This window comes from Protopterus annectens, chromosome 8.part1 (assembly GCF_019279795.1).
Source record: "Protopterus annectens isolate FY-2018-M chromosome 8.part1, PAN1.0, whole genome shotgun sequence".
Classification (NCBI taxonomy): Eukaryota; Metazoa; Chordata; order Ceratodontiformes; family Protopteridae; genus Protopterus; species Protopterus annectens.
In genome coordinates this window covers 75,012,385-75,032,080 of record NC_056742.1, presented here as the reverse complement: position 1 = coordinate 75,032,080, position 19,696 = coordinate 75,012,385, and the positions used below count along the sequence as shown (strand labels likewise).

Sequence of the window (19,696 nt, the reverse complement as noted above, 5' to 3'; positions counted from 1 at the left end):
GAAGGTCTTTCTAACCACTTTGGCAATGTGGTTTTCAAAGGAGAGATTGCTATCAACTTGGGTCCCCAGGTCCCTAATAACTTTCTCTGTACTTAATGAGTTTCTGCCTATGTGGTAGTTTGTGGGCACATTGTTTTTGCCAAAGGGTATGACTATACATTTTTTGGCATTTAACTTTAAACCATGGCGCTGGCACCAGTTATCTGTCTCCGAGACCTTTTTGAAGGATGTTTGTGTCAGCTGGAGAGTTGATTATGGCGCCCAGTTTGCAGTCGTCTGCGAACTTGGTGAGCCATAGTCCTCCCACGTTTGCCTGTACCTCGGAAAAGTATATATCGAACAAGAGTGGTCCCAGGACAGAACCCTGTGGGACGCCACTTGTGACTGGTTTTGAGTCGGACATGGCTCCAGCAACTCTCACTCTGTGGGTTCTGTCTTTGAGCCAGTTTGCGACCCATCTTGTGATATAGGGGTTTATATTTAAGCTGGATAGCTTATCTATGTTGCCCAAGTGGGGTATTGTGTCAAATGCCTTTGCAAGGTCCAGATAGGCTGTGTGGACTACCTTCCCTTCATCTATGGCTTTGGTGATTGTTTCGAAGAAGGCAACCAGGTTCAAAAGGCAGGATCTGCCCTTGACAAAGCCAAACTCGGTAGGATCTAGTGTCTGTAGGTCCCCAATGTCTTTGTTTATGAGCTCCATGATGATCCTAACTCCTCAACTCAGGTTACACAGCATTCCATAAAATGTAGCTATGTTGCAGTGGCTCAGACTCCAACCTTTGCCTGATGACATTATGACAATGCAGAAGTCATGGATGACCCCCTGGACAACAAGGCATTATTTGGTACCTCTGCTGCAGAACTCTCTAAGTCTTTACAGGAGAAGGGCAAGGAGCTGCAAGGCCTGAAACATGCCCCCCCCCTGTGCCTGGGTTTCAGAGGAACTACCCTACCAAGACCACCATTGTAAGGAAGTCTTCCAGGCCCCAGTCCTTGAAAGGTAAGAGATGTACTAGGAAACAGTTTTCCTCTAAATATATACCTCCTCATCTCCTGCAAAGAAGCAGCCATTTCAGGCTAAGACAGGCAGTCTGTGACTACCTGCCTCCTGGACTAGAAACACCCTGTTTCTCTTTGCCACTCTCTCTGTCTGCTTGGAGACAAATAACTCAGGACTCATGGGGTCCATCATCCTGCAAGGATACTTTATGGTGTGGCAGACTCCTTCCTTCTGGGGTATTCCACAACATCCAAGAGAACAACTGGAACTCTTTCCCCAGGTCATTTCCACTCTTCTCAAGGCACCATTCAGGAAGTGCCGCCTTCCCAAGTATGAAAAGGGCTGTACTCTAGGATGATGATTTTTCTGTTTCACTATTGCAGTCATCACATTTGGGTTATCCCTGCCAGGGAAGCCCTCGGCCAGCCCGAATACCAGAGGCTTAGTATTTCTGCGTTGGTTGCTGTCGCTTCAGGACTGATGTTAGGTCTTCAGTAGTATAAAGTAAGGCAGCCGACGCCTTTACATCAGTCTCTCTTGCTGTGGAGCCCATAGAAGAAGCAGTTCACACAAGTGCCGGTCAGCCGCTACCTGAGTTTCGTCTACCGATTTTTAAAGCTGAAGTTTTCTAAAGCTAAGTACCCCATTGGGGATCCTTTTTTCATGCACTAACCGATGTCAGAAAAAGTTAACAATTGTCTCGCCTGTGGAAAGCAAATACCACACCGAGACTTTCATTCTTTCTGCGTCATTTGTTTAGGCCCAGACCACGACATCCCCCGCTGTCGCTTCTGTGCTTTGTTCAACGCCAGAACTATCTGTCGTTGGGCCCTTATTGTAGCTAGATATTTTCACTTACAGTCCTCTAACTCAGATATGGCTTCAGTAAACCATCCGACAGCAGACCTTCCGAAAAAACGTAAAGATAAAGACAGACAGACCGCACAGGTCCAAACCTACCGACAATGCTTCTGTTAAGCTAGTCGTTAGTTCTCCGGTCCTCAGTGAGGCACTTTCGCAGCCCCTGATGCCCGCTTCTTTGGATTCACAGGCCGCTACCAAGACCCTTTCGGAGTCCAGTGTGCCGCAAAACTCTTCAACTAAGGATCCTGCGGTCGTCTCTACGTTGGATGGGTCCAGAGCCGCTGTGCAGGCACCGGCTTCCGTGGAAGTCATTCGCGCCATCGATTCTCGACACAAACCAGTATCATCTTTCACGACTACCGTTCTTTCGAAAACTACAGTGTGTCTTAGGCCCAGGGTATGAACCACACCCAAGAAACAGACGACCCAATCTGAGGCACCAGCTACCTTGCCTCAGTCTCAAATGCTTAAAATGGCAGAAGACCTTATCATGCTGATCAGGGGAAGCCAAGCTACCCCCTCCAAAAGGAAAAGAGATCTGTCCCCTGTAGTTTTGTCTGAACAAGAGTCAGATGACTCTGATGCATCTGAATATGAAAACGTGCAACCCCTCTCTACTTATGCGGATTCTGATGCAGAGGATTCCATCCCTTCCGCTTCTCCCCCAGAGGGTTTTTCCTTTGGGGAAACCCTTCATACCTTAAGGGAGCATTTCCAATGGGAGAGTCAGGACTATCCCCAGTCTAAAAAGAGACTCCGGGAATTCTTGGATCTTACACAGCACAGACCCTTGGCCATTCCCCCCAGTCCTGGATGTTGTGGAGGATGTTTTCGTGGAATCCAGCTTGACTCCTGACAACCTCCCTCCTGCACCCAGAAAACCAGACCGGTATTAGAGTCCCTGACTCTCGCAAATTTATTTTTAAAAATCGTACTGCTGACCCTGAGGTAATTTCTCAAGGGCCTAAAGGGATTAAAGCAACCTCTGCTAGGGATTCCCGAGCACTAGACAGATGGGGTAAAAAAGTACGCATCTCAGCTACTCTTGCTATCAGGGCACTAAATTGTCAGTTCCATATGCTAAAATTTCAGCAACATATCCTGGAACTCCTCAAGCAAAAAATGTCTTCCTTTCCTGCTTATACGGAATTTAAAGAGTTACAAGAGTTAATGCATTCTGCAAGTCGGGTAAATAAACACACCTTGCACCGTCATTAGAAGGAATGCATGGCTTAAGGAACTGCCCTTGCCTGACCATGTCAAATCTAAATTGTTGGATGCCCACTTGCACAAAGACAACTTATTTGGCACTAAGGCAGAAGAGGTCTTAAAAAAGATGGAAGAAAAAGCAAAATCTATGCAGACAGTTAAGGATTTCTTACAGGTCCGGCCGCCCAGGTTCAGCAGGCATTGTCCCACCAAGCACTGGTCCTTTCCTGCTTCCACTAAGCCTTTCCAGCCCAGACCCCCCCCCAGACAGCAGCCCCAGGGAATGCAGAGATCTAAGCAGTGGAATACTTCCACTTCAAAACCAGGGAGTTCTAAGCCCACCCCTTATGGTAAGAACTCACAATGACTCCTCCCCCCCCCCTTTCTCTGCCCAGCTTCACTTACCCCTGGGAGGAAAACTCTCCTTTCACGCAAGCACCTGAGCCACTATTGCCAACAACCGCTGGGTTCTCAACATTGTGTCCAAGGGACACAAATTTTCTTACCACAACATTCCTACCCCAAAATGGTTCCCAGATATACCTCCAAACAAGTGGGCAGAGGCACAAAAGCAAGTCCTTTCCCCCTGCTCTCTATGAGGGCAGTAGAGCACGTTCCTGCAGAACAGAGGCGCCAAGGTTTCTACTCCAGATTTTTTCTGGTACCCAGAAAAGAGGCCATTTGGCACCTCATCCTCTCTATCCATTCTAAACACCTTCCTGGTGATCCCAAAATTCAAAATACTCACCCTCCAGCAGCTGCTACCCATGCTGTCCAAGGATGCTTGGCTAGCCGCCCTAGATCTAAAAGAGGCCTACCTCCATATTTCTATCAGGGAGTCATGCAGGAAATATCTCCATTTCAGGGCAGGATCTCAGCACTTTCAGTTCTCTGCACTTTCCTTTGGCTTATCTGTTGCTCCCAGAGTTTTCACAAAATGTCTGGCTCCGGCCATTGCCTTCTGCAGAAAAGGAATATCCAGATTTACCCATACTTAGATGACTACCTAATTCAGGCAAACAGCCAGGAAAAGCTGCTCAAGCACCTGGCCTTTGTAAAGTCCCTACTCACCTCCCTAGGGTACACACTCAATGAAAAGAAATCCAAGCAGGTGCCCACCCAATGGATTATATTCCTGGGAGCAAGCCTGGACACAGCATCCTAGATGGCATACTTACACCAGAGAAACAAATTTTCCTGTCAGCCTGCTTCTCTCAACTAGCCACCAGACCCCAGCTTTCTGCAAGGAAGATCCTGCAAGCTCTGGGGTTCATGGCCTCTTGCATTCTACTCATTCCATATGCCAGACTGCATATGAGGAAACTTCAGTGGTACCTAAAAAGCCTTTGGTGTCAGCACTCTCAAAACCTGGGAACTCTTGTACCTATAATTCCTTGCCTCAGACAGGAATTTCTTTGGTGGGCAACAAAATGCTCCCACAGCAAGGGACTTCCCTTTTCCCCACACACCCCTGCCCAAACCCTCACCACAGACACATCTGACTACGCTTGGAGTGCACACCTGGATAGCAAGTGCATACAGGGCCAATGGAGCCCACAGCAAATCCCCTTGCACATCAGTCAAAAATAGATGATGGCTGTACAGCATGCCTTGATAGCTTTCCAAACCCCTTCTCTCTCTCCAGGGGTTCTCCTGATCAAGTCAGACAACACTACTGTGATGTGGTTCATCAACAAGCAGGGAAGGACTCACTCCTACCCTCTTTGCAGTCTGGCCATGACCCTTTGGCTCACAACCTCTTCCATGCAGCTTACACCTGTTAGCACAGTACCTACCAGGCTCTGTCAACTCCCTGGCAGACCAATTAGTCAGAAACCTTTTGGACCCACACGAGTTGCAGCTCAACAGAAGTACCTTCTTCCTAATAACTCAGAAATGATGAATCCCAAAGGTTGACCTTGTTGCCTCCCACACCAACTATCAACTCAGCAAGTTCGGCACCAGGGCGCATCACTGCAAAGCTTGGAAATTGGATGCCCTGTCCTTCCCCTGGGTCAACCTCTCGGTCTATGTCTTTCCTCCCCTACTTCTCATCCCCAGGGTACTGCTCAAAATCAGGGGGGAAAAAAACAAGGACCATTCTTGTAGCTCCAGACTGGCCTCGACAACACGGATACCCCTTGCTGTGCAGCCTGTTCCCCGATGCCTCCATGGCATCTTCTACAGATTCCAAACCTCCTAACCCTGGGGGAAGGGGAATTCATGCATCCCCAATTGCAGACACTCAGTTTGGCAGCTTGGCTTATTCCCTAACCCGAACCAATATGCCATCCTCAGTAAACTGGTTCTGGATATTATCCATGAGGCCAGATGCTCTAGCACCAGAAAGTCTTATGCAGATAAATGGAAAAGGTTCTGCACCTAGAACCAGACTAAGGGGGCCAATACGGCACATCCCTCCCTCCCTCTCATCCTGGATTACTTAGCTGACTTGCTACACAGTGGTTTCTCTTTCCTCTCTATAAAAATTCATGCCTCTGCTATTTCTCCTCATTTTCTCACTGAGCAGTCCCTTTTCTCACATCCTTTGATCAAACAGTTCTTCAGAGGGGCTAGCAACTTGAGGTCCCCCGAAGGGCACCAACACCAGCTTGGGACCTTAACTTTGTCTTAGAAAAGATCACCCTGCCTCCTTTCGAACCAGCTTCTTTTGCAGAGCTAAATTTTCTCTCCTGGAAGACAGCTTTCCTTCTCGTCATCACTTTTGCCAGAAGAGTCTCTGAGCTGCAAGCACTCATGGCTGTGGAGTCCATCATCTTCCATGCAGACCGGGTATCCCTCAGAACTAACCCATCCTTCATGCCCAAGGTGGTGTCCAGAGTGGCTGTCAACCAATCCATTCATTTGCCCACCTTTTTTCCCAATCCCCCCAGAACAAGGGGGAAAGGATTCTTCACTCTCTAGATGTGCACAGACAGCCCAGATACTATCTGAACAGGACTATATCCATCAGAAAGTCTGATCAATTGCTGGTTAGCTTTGCTACAGCGGCAGAAAGCAAAGCCATCTCCAAGTAAACCATTTCCAAATGGATAGCACACCGCATCCATTTCTGCTACAAACAGCATGATAAGCCTCCCCTCAAGGGGTTAGGATGTACTCCACCAGAGCAGCTTCCACCTCTGCAGTTTTCCTCAGAGGAGTCCCCACCAAGGACATCCTAGAGGCTGCCACCTGGACATCTGTTCACACTTTTACCAAGCATTACCACCTGCCTATGTTCTCCAAATCCAGGGCAGGGTTTGCTTCTACAGTCTTGCAGGGCATCCTAGCCAACCCCTAGCTCCCTTGACTGCCCTCCACCCGTTTCCTCAGCTTTGGGAATCTACCCAGATGTGATGACTGCAACAGTGAAACACGAAGAACATAGTACAGTTGTGTACACTTACCATAAACATAGATGTTGCAGTATTCACTGTTGGAGTCCTGGTTTCCCTCCCTCCATTCCCCCTTTTTTCTGTTTCTCCTTTTGTTACCATTCTTCCTTGTTCCCCTTTCCTTACAAGGGACATATTAGTTTTTATTTTCCACTGGTGGGGTTCTTCCACCAGAACCTGACCTCCTATTTTGTGGGCTCCTGACAGGTTAGTACAAGAAAAACTGATTTAATGGTGTCGGCTGCCTTATTTTATACCACTGACGACCTGACGTTAGTCCTCAAGCAACAGCAACCGATGCAGAAGTACGGAGTCTCTGGTATTTGTGCCTGCAGAGGGCTACCTGGCAGGGATAACCCAAATGTGATGACTGCAGCAGTGAATATACTCGAACATCTACATTTATGGTAAGTGTACACAACTGTACTTTTCCAGACCAGAATCGAACATTCCACAGGCTAACCATTTTGCAGAAGCTGTCCTACTTGCTAAATCTAATTCCCAGTTTTATGTCACATGATATAGACGGGTTTCTAAGCCTAGTGTGAAATACACAGCAAAGTGACTTGATTGTGTGTATTTAGTATTGTATAGTGCATGTCTGTAGATTACCTATGATTTCTGCATGCCAAATAATTGCATGACAAATTGCATGATCTATTTCTCAGAGGGAGGATGTAGATCAGAGTGTAAAGTGTATGTGCTATATCTTTAAGAAGCATGTGAGGCTGTGTGTGTACGTATAAATTCCAGATGTGCAATCCCTAGTGCCATTTTGTAGAAGCAGCCAGAGTGAGCATGTATGATCACAGTTGATAGTCGGCAATAGTAATGTGTTTGCATGAAGTAAAGCTGCTTGAATAAATCCGAAGAAGTTTCATTTATTTGTGTCCTAACAAAGTGACATCCACCTCCTGCAGTCCAAGTAATCTTAATACGAACAGTGATAGAAAAACTGTTAAAAAAATTATCTGGTCCATCTTCAGCTAGTAGTCCTAAGGCTAGCAGGATTCAGGAAGATTGGCATCTGAAACTTTCCCAAACACTAACTCCTCCTTTCCCATAATGGTCTAATGTCTGACTTCTCCAGATCTGCCTTCGTATTTGACAAGCTTACATCAAGAGAAATTATTGCATTGTTTTATTTTCTGCACAGTCAGGGAGTCTTTTTCTGGTTCATATTAATTGTTTGAGTAACTGCCAATTACTTCAACAGTCTGTTCAGAGCAACCCTTACTTTACTTTGTGGAAGCGGATTTCTTCTCCTCTAAGCCTTGCTGTTTTCACCGCACTTTCAGTTTATCTTGCTGTACTTTGTCATTACTATCTGTTTTTCCTGCAGCATAACTCTTAATCATCATTCTACTACAATGTGACTGGCGTATGTGAACAATTCACCCAGGTGTTGAATCTTCTGCTGTTCCCACTTTTTATTACTTTTCCTTTCTGCCGCAGTTTTGCCAAGAGCAACTCTTTCTGTTAGTATGATTACATTTTTAGAAATACAGACCTGGATCTCTTTCTTAAGGCCAGATGTGGAGCATATACATATGTGTGTTCTCAATTAAATCCCACTATGGAACACCAGTTCAGTTGATCATCTCTGCTTTCGTAAAAATTAATACAGTATGTTCTTTCCAGTTTTTCTGGTACAGCAGAAAATGGTTTTCTGTGTGCTCTGTAGTCTTCAAATGCAACAGTTTTTTTTTAAACTACTCTTCTTGAGTAACTTCATGCTCAGCCAGCCTTTTCTTCATTTCTACTTCTGATTTTTGCAGTTTCTTCAATCATCTGAATAGCTAGTTAAAGCTATTTTTCAACCTTTTTTTTTTTTGAGTTAATATATTCATTTTGCTGCTTCATTTATTTTAAACATCTGAGTACATTTAATTTATTTTTTTCTTCTGAATTGCTGTAAACCATCTCCTGTACCAAAGCTGAAACACTAACTATTTTTTGCTGAACAGCTGCAGCATTTTTCCTAACCAGAGATGTTCTTCATGTTTCACTGTTGCAGTCATTACATTTGGGTAATCTGCTGGCAGGTTGCCCTTAGTCTGCCTGAATTCCAAAGTCTTGGGTCCTGCGTCAGTTGCTGTCTCCTCTTCCATGACGTCAGGTCGTCAGGGGTATAAAACATGCAGCCGACACCATTTTCTTTAGTCTTTCTTGCCGCGCGGTGCCTGAAGCAGAAGCATTTCGCAAGTGCCGGTCGGCCGGCTACTGAAATATTCGAGTTTGAGTTTCAGAACCAAAGTCTTCGCTAAAGCTAAGTACCACATTGGGGAAACTTTTTTCTTGCTCCATACCGATGTCAGAAAAAGTTAATTGTATTACTTGTGGGAAGCAAGTACCTCATAAGGATTTCCATTTATACTGAATTCCTTGCCTAGGCCCTGATCACAACTTGACTGGCTGTCGGTTTTGTGCTAGATTTAACCAACGCACTATTAAGCATCTGTATATTTTTGCTTCTAAGTATTTTGGAAACAGATTTAACTACCCAGAAATGTCGTCAGATAGCAATCCAGCTACCGGAGTACATAAAAAACACAAAGAAAAGGACGGAGAAAGGCAGTTGAGATCCAAAACCGACGAAGCTTCTCCTAAGCCAGTCGCCGGTTCGCCGATACTCGGGCGCTTTCGCAGCCCCTGATACCCGCCACCTTAGAGTCGCAGGCCTCTACCAACACCCATGTGGAGTCCGGCATGCCTCAAGATACTCAAGGTATTGGACTGACAGATGTATCTCCTTCGGATGGGTCCGGAGCCGCTGAGCAGGCACCGGTTTCTGAGGGTGTATTCAGACCTCAACATTTGTATATCAAACCGACGACAGCTGCAAAACCAAAGACAAAAGCAACTTCTAAAACTAAAAAATCGACGCATGAGCCCACGTACACAGGCCTCGATGCCTAAAAAACAGATGACCAAAATGGCTGAAGACCTTATTACCTTGATCAAGGGTACCCATCCCCCTCCAAATAAGAGGCCTAGGCAAGACACTGATTATGAATATTCAGATCGGGTTTCAGTTTCTTCTGATCAGGAATTATCTATACCTCCCTATGAGGATTTTGATGCAGAGGAGTCTATACCATCTGCTTCTCCTCCTGAAGGATTATTAATTTGGGGAAACCTTGCATACTTTGAGGGAGCATTTTCACTGGGAGAGTCAAGACTTCTTAGAATCAAAAAAGAGGCTCAGGGATTTCCTTCTCCCTCAGCACAGGCCTTTGGCTGTTCCCCCTGTTTTAGACATTGTGAATGATGTGTTTTCAGAGTCCAGCTTAACCTCTGACTCCTTACCTCCGGCTTCCTCTCTACACTCCTTGCTGACATCCATGCAGTGTAATTACTGGCATTTGACCAGGTAAGCTGACAGTTTTACTGGTCTTTTTTTCCCCACCGTTCCTGAATTCATACTTGGAGAACTCAGATCAACCTGTTGATTAGTGTGCAGCCATCTCGGAAGTCCTGCTTTACTAAGAAATTTAATAAGATTTGTGTGTTGCTGGTACCTTGATGAGCTTTTGCCTCAATGTTGTAAATTCCATGTTAAGAACTTAGTAACTTACTAGTTGTTACCTGTGTATTGTGTTTATATTCAACCCCAGAACTATCGATAGTCATACTGTTGCCTTAACATTTTCTTCAGACTAGAATAAGTGAATTGGTTATTTGTGCACATTTTATCTATAATGGCTTTAATACTAATTGGCGCTGTTGAAACTTTATAGAGGGGCCATTTGACTGAATATTTTGCAAAATGACCAATGTCAATGGGTTGTAACTCCGATATTGAGTATTACTGAGTCTCTCACTTAATGTCTACTTTGTTGTCATCTACTCTCTCAGAATTGTAATTTAGGTGATTAATTTCAAAGTGAGTGCATTTCCTGAAAGTTAAGAAGTGGGGAGGTTTACTATCAAAATGTTGAAATTCACATGGTCGACGTTCTTAACGTCGAAAGTCATTACACCAAATGTTCAAAATACCGGAAAAGGTGTCTAAATTTAAATGGTCGAAAACCACCTGCAAACTAACACTAGTGCTTTTGCAGGGGGGCTGTGCCCCCTTGCACCCCCACACCCCCTTTACTTATATATTACAATTCCGAAATTTCACAACAGTGCAGACAAGGGCAAATCCTTGCCCTGTTTTCAACATAAATGTTGACCGGCAATTTGCATGCACATCCTGTTGACCAAATGAACTACTTAATATGCATGTGTCGACCATATGGGTCAATCATATGAACGTTAGACCAAATGAATTTCAACATTTTGATAGTAAACCGCAGTGGGGACTTGATAAAAGTGATTTCATATGCTAATGAATTAGCTGTAACAGCGTGCAGACTCGGAAGCATTTCTTGTTGTTCTCACTGATGTGATTTAAAGTAAAGTTTAATGGTATGAACAGGAAACTGGATTTAATTTGTGCGCGTCTGTGACAGAAATGTGAAAGCAGCATCTGAATGCCAGTTTGCAATGTTTTCTAATTTAGATTTGTTGACTTTTTTTCTGTTTTAAGGCTTACAAGCTGGCTTTGGATAGTTTGGGCCACTGTGAATATGCACTGAAGGCTGGCTTCCATCTGAATCCCAAAGCAATTGAAATGTGTTTGCATGTGAGTATTTGGGGATCTTTTCTTTTGTGTTTTGAATTGTCTTTGTATTTAGTTTTTTTTTGTGTGTAGCTTCTGTTTATGTTAGTGTAAAATTTTGTTTTAGGGTTGCTGTAGTGATGCAGAGGCTCAGCAAGCAGGAAGGCGACAGACTCCGTCTCAGCCAATCCAGTGTGAGCTGCCCACTGTACCTGTTCAAATTGGTTCCCATTTCCTGAAGGGAATATCTTTTAATGAGTCTGCCACAGAAAACCTGAAGTTTAAAATGGTAAGTGGGTCTCCATCTTATTTTCCCCTATTTTCTTTCTCTTGGGGAAAATTTCCTTAACATAGTAGGATAATTTTAAAAAATTTATTTTATTTCAGTAGCCTTGCATGGAATGGATGTGTTCAGAGGGAGATAACTGTGACATGTTGGAAATGAATGCAGGTTATTTGAAGTTCAGAAGTTGTAAATTCACTAGTACTGTGGAACATTTTTTCATCTCAAACTTGATGTAATTGAAAGAAATACAAAATTCAACCCTGTTTATTTTTCTGCACAATAATGTTTCTCTACCTTTTGCAACAAGCATCTGTAGTTCCAGATCTGTTGTTAGATCACAGAAACCTTGGTAACATCATATGTGATGTCAGTTTTTATTCTGTCCTCAACTGACGATTTCAGATCCGATCCCTCAGATCCAATTCCGTCATTGCTAAAGCTCGTGACAACCAAAAACTCTTGTGCTTCTCCCTTACCCACAGTGCATCAACCCCAATTACCTCCGATGTTGTTTGCCTCTTCCAGCAAAAGACATGATCTTCCATCTCTCGTAAGCGTCCGTGAGAGAAGCGTTATATTTATTGAAGTCCTTACTTAGAAAACCTTTTTCTGTTTCTGTCCCTTACCCTCATTTGTAAATTTCTTGTTGTTTCTTGCAATTTCTAACATTTTCTTCTGTCTCTTGTACATTTTTTGTGCTGCTTGGATAATATTGTTAGTATCTCCTTTCCCTCTACGACACTGTCATAGCTTATATACTATCGTTGGTATTTCTATCCTTGTTTTTTTCTCCCATCTCCCAAAAAAAAAAAAAAAAAAACTTTCTTCCCTGTTTTGTTAGTGTTGATGTTTAATTTGATTGGCGCTGGAGGATAAACTGGCAGGATTGAAAAAAATGTTTGAAACATAGGCATAAACTGCCACTTTCTGATTCCCACACACTGTACGACTTTAATCCTCGCACAATAGTAGAATGTAAGACAAAGCTGATACTGAAAGGTAGTCTTCCTCCTTCATTTGGGGAAGCCATATTAGAGGGTTCTTCCTGATAAGACAAAAACTACAAAATCCTCTTCTCCAAATTCATTTTCCTCCTCCTCACCTTTGGACTCCTCAAGAAAGAGGTCTCATAAGGACCCCAGGTCTCAATCCTGGATCCAAAAAAGGCTAAAATACAAGAGCCAGCTAAGGAAGAAGTATCAGATCCAATGCCTCCTGAGTCAGATTGGATTAAGTCAAAGCTCCTGGATCCAGAGCAGTCCGAACCTGACTTTCAGACTGCCAGATTACTTCCCAGAACAGTGTACTCTTCATCACTGGATTAACAGCTTACTGTCTGCATTCTTAGACCCAAGTCTGCATCCATATACTCCACTCATTCTTACAGAAGATGATGTGGAGAAGATTGATGATTCTCTTGGCACAGAGCCAGACAGGTGGTCCTTTGGCTCCTACCCGTCTGGGTAAGGAGATCTGTATATTTTCTACTCCCCCTTTACAGATTCCTTCTCTGACTCCTGTAGCTTAAGAGTTTTTGGATCTTAGTCGTCTGTATCTGTGTGGCTTGGATCCGAGGATGACTTTATCCTCAGATCCGAGAGCTTCTCTGAGGGATCCGGTTTCCTCTGATTTGGAGAGCTCTTGTAGCTGTCCCCTGTTTGTCCTATCCAAGGTGTTGCATTCAACTCTGAAACCTTTGGAGCCATCTCTGCATCTTGCAACCTCAGCACTGGAAAGCTCTGCTCTGGCTTTCACTTCAGCAGTAGCGGAAGCCAAATATTCAAAAGCTTGTCTTGCATCCAACATTCTCTCTCTCTCTCCCTATGAGTCGCTCTGCCTTTGAAACTGTGTGGAGAATATTTTCTCTCCAACAGTTATGATGGCTCTCTCTCCCCAGGATCCTAAGTCTTCTACCATGATGTCTCAGTGCCTCACCTTCTCCTTCCACAGGGATAGCCAATACCAAAACTCCAAGCTTCTGCCCAGTAAATTATAATCTCCTCTTCTGATACCTCCCCAGAACACCCCACTGAGGAGGTCCCTAAGAAGAGGAAATGTAAGAGAACATTTAGACTCCCCAGAGGAGTCCATCAGTGAAGAGACAGATTTCGATGAAGGCAAAGGGGTTCCCATGATCACCTCCTGAAGATGTCTCCTTTGGAGACATCCTAGAAATCCTTAAACAGAGAGGTGGTTGGACATCCAGCAACCCTACTTCTGAGGAATCTGTTCTTTCGGAGGCTTTTGGTACTGGACCCTGTATCTCCTGGGTGAGACTGCCTGCCAATGAGCTCATTGACTTGATCTCACAGTGGGAGTGGAGGACTCCCAACAGCATAGAGCCCATTCTTCACAGACCAGAGAGGATAATGGCGCCACCTGTCAATAGACAGTTTTGGGGGAAGGGAGTTCCTGTGGATGTCATGGTCATTGCAGTGGCCACAAAAAAGGAACTACCTCAGGAAAGTTCTGCTCTCCATCCCCCCAACAAGGAGTTGTGGGTGATGGACAGGTTTGGGAAGCACGTCTATGCTTCAGCGACCTTTGCTTTGAGGTCTCTGAACTATTTGGCACATTTTACTAGGCTACAGAGGGATTTGATCAAGCAGTTGTCAAATACCCTCTCTGGTGCTGTTTCTAATAGTTCAGGCATATGTTAGTTCCCAGTAGATGACCCTACAGTACATATCCAGTTCATCCATGAGGTTGACCTCACTTGTAGTGGAAGGAACCTCAGGGGCGGTCAGTTCAGGCATTTCCATAAGGAGAGACGCCTGGATGTGCTACTGTCAGTTTGAGGAACCTTTTAAGTCTTCTTTCATCAAGGCTACTTTTGATGGAATGTCTTTATTCGACCCCAAAGTAAAAGACACCCTGTCCAGATGTGAAAGACGGAAAGGCCCTGTTTGCTGTGGGTGTGCATTTTTCAACTTAAAGCTTTTCCAGGAATCAACGAGGTGATGGCAAATGTGGATCTGATGTAAATCTTTATTCATTCCTTACTGTTAGGACTTCGGTTCCGTCCTCGGAACAGACATGGCCGTTTCCAAGCTCGCGCCAGCCAAAAACCCTCAGGTAAGACCTACCCATAATGCCCCTCTCATAATCTCTTCAGATCTCGTTTGCCGCGCTTCTCGTCGGACGTGCAAAACCTTCAGTCTCAAAGGGGTGGGAGGTTGGCATAATGGTAAGATATTTACCTTACAAACACAAGGTGCAGGGTTTGATTCTCCGATTGGGTAAATGGCTAGGCTTAAAATGGCCCACAAAGGCAGTTAGCCTAGTACTAACCTATGAACTGATTTCAAAGCTAAGTGTAGAGTTTTTGTGTAAATTCCTATCAATACCTTACTTTTTAGTCCGTTTTTCGCTAATTTTCATCTTTTGTCTATAAAATCCTCTACTTGTTCTATTCCCTACCCTCTATCTTTGGCAGTCCCTGTATACCATCGTTGGTACTGTCCCTCTCCTACTACTTGTGGTATTTCTAAGTACCATTGTTGGTACTCTTCTTTTTATCTTGGGGGGGGCGGGGGCTTTTCTCTTTAATTTTACTGCTGTTGTGTTTTTACTTTTACCTTGTCGCTGGACTAGTGTGGTGTTTGTCACTATGTCCGAAAAAGCCAAACTGGGTTTTAAGCAGTATGATAAATGCGGGTGTAAAATGCCCAACTCAGACGGTCACGCTCAGTGCGTTTATTGTTTGGGCGTTGACCGTGTTAATGCTTCGTGTGATATCTGCTCCAGCTTCAGCAGTCGCACTTTGGCTGAGTGTAAAAACAAGTTGATATTAAAGGCCATGATGAAAACGCCTTTTTCGGGGGCTCTTTCTGGGATGAAGGTTTCACCACCAACTAAGACTAAGAAACAAAGATCTCCATCTCCATCCATTTCGGAACCAAGTCGACACCGAGCTTCTCCAGCGCCTTTGGCGCAGACAACCTCGGCACCTGACTCTGTCTTCCCCCTCAGTGCCACCTCTGATTTTGACTTCTGTTACTGTTCCAGCTTTGGCATCATCCTCCTTGGTGCCATCCTTGGTCTTGACACCGGCTTTGACTACTGTACCTACACTGGCACCATCTCCGACCAAGTTGCGGATAGCTTATACTGCTCCACAGACTATGACCCCATCGGTTCCAAAGGTTGAACACTTTCCCAGAACCAGATATTCCCCAACTTATGACCCTTTTTCGGGGCACCCATTAAACCCCTTTCTTGAAAGACCTGACTCTCCTTCAGCAGCCTCCTGCAGATCCACCAGGAGCCTTTCAGAGCAAGATGTGTAGTGAGGGTTGTGGACCAGCTTCTGGCAGCTAGATGATTGCCCACCCCTGCTAGGTCTTCCGTCCCCTTTGGAACTGAAGCTTTCACGGCATACTCACCAGTATATCCTCCTCCCGCCTCTTCCCAGGCCCCGGAGATGTTGGTACCACTGACCACCCCAGTGCATACTGTCTTGGCTCCGACTGTGGAGGTTTCCCTGTCGGCAGAGATTACTCTTGGCACAGTGGCTCTGTTGGAACCAGTGCACTCTCAGAGCAGTGATTGGGCTGTCGGCACCGTGGTTCCTAGTTTGGCACCTATTTTTTTCGCTGGTACCATCTATGGCCATGGCTCCACCGACAGCTACCAGTCCTCTCAGAGCTCTTCGCCTGGACGCTGGCTCTTCAGGGCGGGGTGTGACCCTGGTTCTGAGGTTGTCCTCCTCTGTTCTGGGCTCCCAACCCTCTTCGGACAGGCCTGCTTTCCAGGTGATGGAGAGGGTCCTTGCCTCAACAGACTTATAGTCAGCACCAATGGCATCGACACCAGAGCCCCCCTCTAGCATGCAGCTGTCCCAACCTCCTACTCTGGGATCCCGAGTACAGGAGCCCCAAGATCTTCCCTTGAAGGGAACCCTTTCTCCGGAGTCGTCGTCAGATGATGGGGAGCCACCCCGGAAGAAACTATGCAAGAGGAAGCACCTTGATTCCCCTGAGGAATCTATCACTGAGGACACTGATTGCGATGAGGGAGAGGGTCCCCATGGTCTTTCCCGGAAGACATCTAATTTGGAGACATTTTCGAGATCCTCTAGCAGAGGGGGAGACTGGAAGTCTTCTAATCCTTCTTAGGAGGAATCAGTGTTCTTGCAGGCCTTCCGTGCTCGGCCATCTACTTTCTGGGTGACCCCAGCTACAGATGAGCTTGTAAAACTGATCGCACAGCTTGCCTGGAAGGCCCTGGACAACATAGAACCAGTTTTGCAGACTCCTTTAAATCTTCCTTCGTTAATGTGCCTGTTGCCGAATCTTCCCTCTTTGGTCCCAAAGTAAGAGACACACTATCACGAAGTGAGAAAGACTGAAAGACCTTGTCTGCTGTGGGCATATGTTTTTCCATCCCCCCAGAGATGTTATTCCGGAAACCAGGGGGGAGGAAAATTGTGGTTCAAGAAGTCCCAAGGATCTTTTTGTGACACTCGTGGTGAGCAATCACCCCGGGGCAGAGGGGGCAACTCATCCGGAAGACTCCCCTTTCAGGGCAGAGGGGGTCCGTGCAGTCAGGGTGCTAGAGGTTCCTTCTCTGGCTGACCCTGCCAGCGCTCTTGAGACGCAGTCCAATTGCTTTCCTCTGGAAGCAGTCGAGGGTCCTTTTTCCCTGCACCTACAAGCCTGGCAACTTATCACTACCGATGCATGGGTGCAGAGAATAATGTCCAGAGGCTACCATATCCCTTTCGATCTTACTCCCAGACCTGTCAAACGAATTCCCGATGTTCCACCCAGTCAGAGGGAGGTAGCAGCCTTAGAAATCGAAAAGCTGCTAAGAAAGTCATCCAGCCAGTCCCACCAGACCAGAGAGGATCCAGGCTTTACTCTAGGTTCTTTTTAGTGCCAAAAACGTCTGGGGACTGGACACCAATCCTGAATCTCAGCTTACTAAACAAATTCATAAAACCTCAAAAATTCCGGATGGTCATGGTGTACAGTCCATCCTCCCCTTTCTAGGGAAGGACAACTGGATATGCTGTATCGATCTCCAGGACATGTATTACCGCATAAAGATGGACAAGCACTCCCGGAGAGTTCTCTGCTTCTGGCTGGGAGCCAGTCACTTCCAGTTCAGGGTTTTGCCATTCGGTCTCTTGACAGCCCCCAGAGTGTTCAGGAAATGTATGGCAGTTGCAGTAGCTCATCTTCGATTACAAGGATTCCAGGTGTTTCCATATCTTAGACGATTGGCTTCTTACCACCATGACCAGGAATCTTCTCATCCACAGCCTCTTTTACACTCAAGGCCTTGCTCTTCACTTAGGGATTACGATCAACAAGGAAAAATCTCAAATGTCTCCAACAAAAACACAAATTTATTGGAGCGATCTTCAATGCAACACCCTGTCAAGCTTCCCTTCCTCCTCACAAGCTCTCAAAAATAAGAAGCTAGATTCAAGTCTTCCTCCAAAAGACTTTTGTACCAGCACGCCATGTACTACAATTGCTGGGATTTATGGCAGCAACCATTACCTTAGTTCCACTGGCAAGGTTGCACATGAGACTAGTACAGTGGCTCCTTGCTTCACAATGGTCGATCTTAACCCATCCTGTCGACCACTTGATAAGCCTTACAAGTCTTTGCAAGAAAGAAATCCTTTGGTGGATGAAGCCAGACTCAAGTCTTGGGTGTCGACCATTCTGCCTTCCCCAGCCCAGGGCCACAGTGACCATAGATCTTCCCTGGTGGAGGGGTGTGGCATTTCCAGGGAAAGACACTCCATGGTACCTGGTCCCCCATGGAGGCCAATTTGCACATAAATGCCCTGGAATTGATGGCAGTTTTCTTTGCATTGCAAGCGATCCATACATCCCTCCCTTCTGGGACCATTGCAATTCAATCTGACATGTCAGTCGTCTGGTATATAAACTAACAAGGCGGAACCAGGTCTTACCCCTTGTGTCGGGAAGCCATGAAAATTTGGCACTGGGCGATAGCTTCCAGCCACTTTCTTATAGCAATGCACAATGTTCTTCGTGTTTCACTGTTGCAGTCATTACATTTGGGTAATCTGCTGGCAGGTTGCCCTCAGTTGGCCTGAATTCCAAAGTCTTGGGTCCTACGTCAGTTGCTGTCTCCTCTTCCATGATGTCAGGTCGTCAGGGGTATAAAACAAGCAGCCAATGCCATTTTCTCTAGTCTTTCTTGCCACGCGGTGCCCTAAGCAGAAGCATTTCGCAAGTGCCGGTCGGCCAACTCCTGAAATATTTGAGTTTGAGTTTCAGAACCGAAGTCTTCACTAAAGCTAAGTACCCTGTTAGGGAAACTGTTTTCTTGCTCCATACCGATGTCAGAAAAGGTTAATAATTGTATTACTTGTAGGAAGCAAATACTTCATAAGGATTTCCATTTATACTGTATTCCTTGCCTAGGTCCTGATCACAACATGCCTGGCTGTCTGTTTTGTGCTAGATTTAACAAACACACTATTAAGCGTCTGTATATTTTTGCCTTTTGGAAACAGATTTAACTACCCAGAAATGTCGTCGGATAGCAATCTGACTACTGGAGTACATAAAAAACACAAAGAAAAGGACAGAGAGAGACAGTCGAGGTCCAAAACCAATGACGAAGCTTTTCTTAAGCCAGTTGCCGGTTCTCAGTGAGGCACTTTCTCAGCCCCTGATAGGCCCCTACTGACACCCATGTGGAGTCCGGCATGCCGCGAGATACTTAAAGTATTGGAACCACAGATGTATCTTCCCCCAGATGGGTCCAGAGCTGCTGAGCAGGCACTTTCTTCTGAGGGTGTATTCAGGCCTCAACATTTTTATATCAAATCGACGACCGCTACAAAACCAAAGACAAAAGCAACTTCTAAATCTAAAAAAAAACTACGCATGAGCCACGAACACAGGCCTCTATGCCTAAAAAACAGATAATCAAAATGGCTAAAGACCTTATTACCTTGATCAGGGGTTCCCATCCCCCTCCAGATAAGAGGCCTAGGCAAGACTCTGATTGTGATTCTTCAGATCAGGTTTCTATTTCTTCTGATGAGGAATGATCTGTACCTCCCTATGAGGATTCTGATGCAGAGGAGTCTATACCATCTGCATCACCTCCTGAGGATTATTCATTTGGAGAAACCTTGCATACTTTGAGGGAGCATTTTTACTGATAGAGTTGAGATTTCTCAGAATCAAAAAAGAGGCTCCGGGATTTCCTTCTCCCTCAGCACAGGCCTTTAGCCATATACCCCCTGTTTTAGACATTGTGGATGATGTGCTTTCGGAGTCAAGCTTGACTCCTGACTCCTTACCTCTGGATCCCAGCAAGCCTGACCGATA

The 19,696-nt window shown here is 45.4% G+C and overlaps 1 protein-coding gene across 2 annotated transcripts in view; it reads left to right on the top strand.

The window, feature by feature from the left end:
- GARRE1 (granule associated Rac and RHOG effector 1) overlaps window positions 1-19,696 on the top strand; it is a 1,402,647-nt gene that overhangs the window by 320,104 nt on the left and 1,062,847 nt on the right. For both annotated transcript variants that reach the window (XM_044081683.1, XM_044081682.1), the window contains exons 4-5: window positions 11,012-11,107; window positions 11,211-11,372. In XM_044081683.1, coding sequence (XP_043937618.1) covers window positions 11,012-11,107; window positions 11,211-11,372 — 258 coding nt within the window. The remainder of the gene's footprint in view (window positions 1-11,011; window positions 11,108-11,210; window positions 11,373-19,696) is intronic.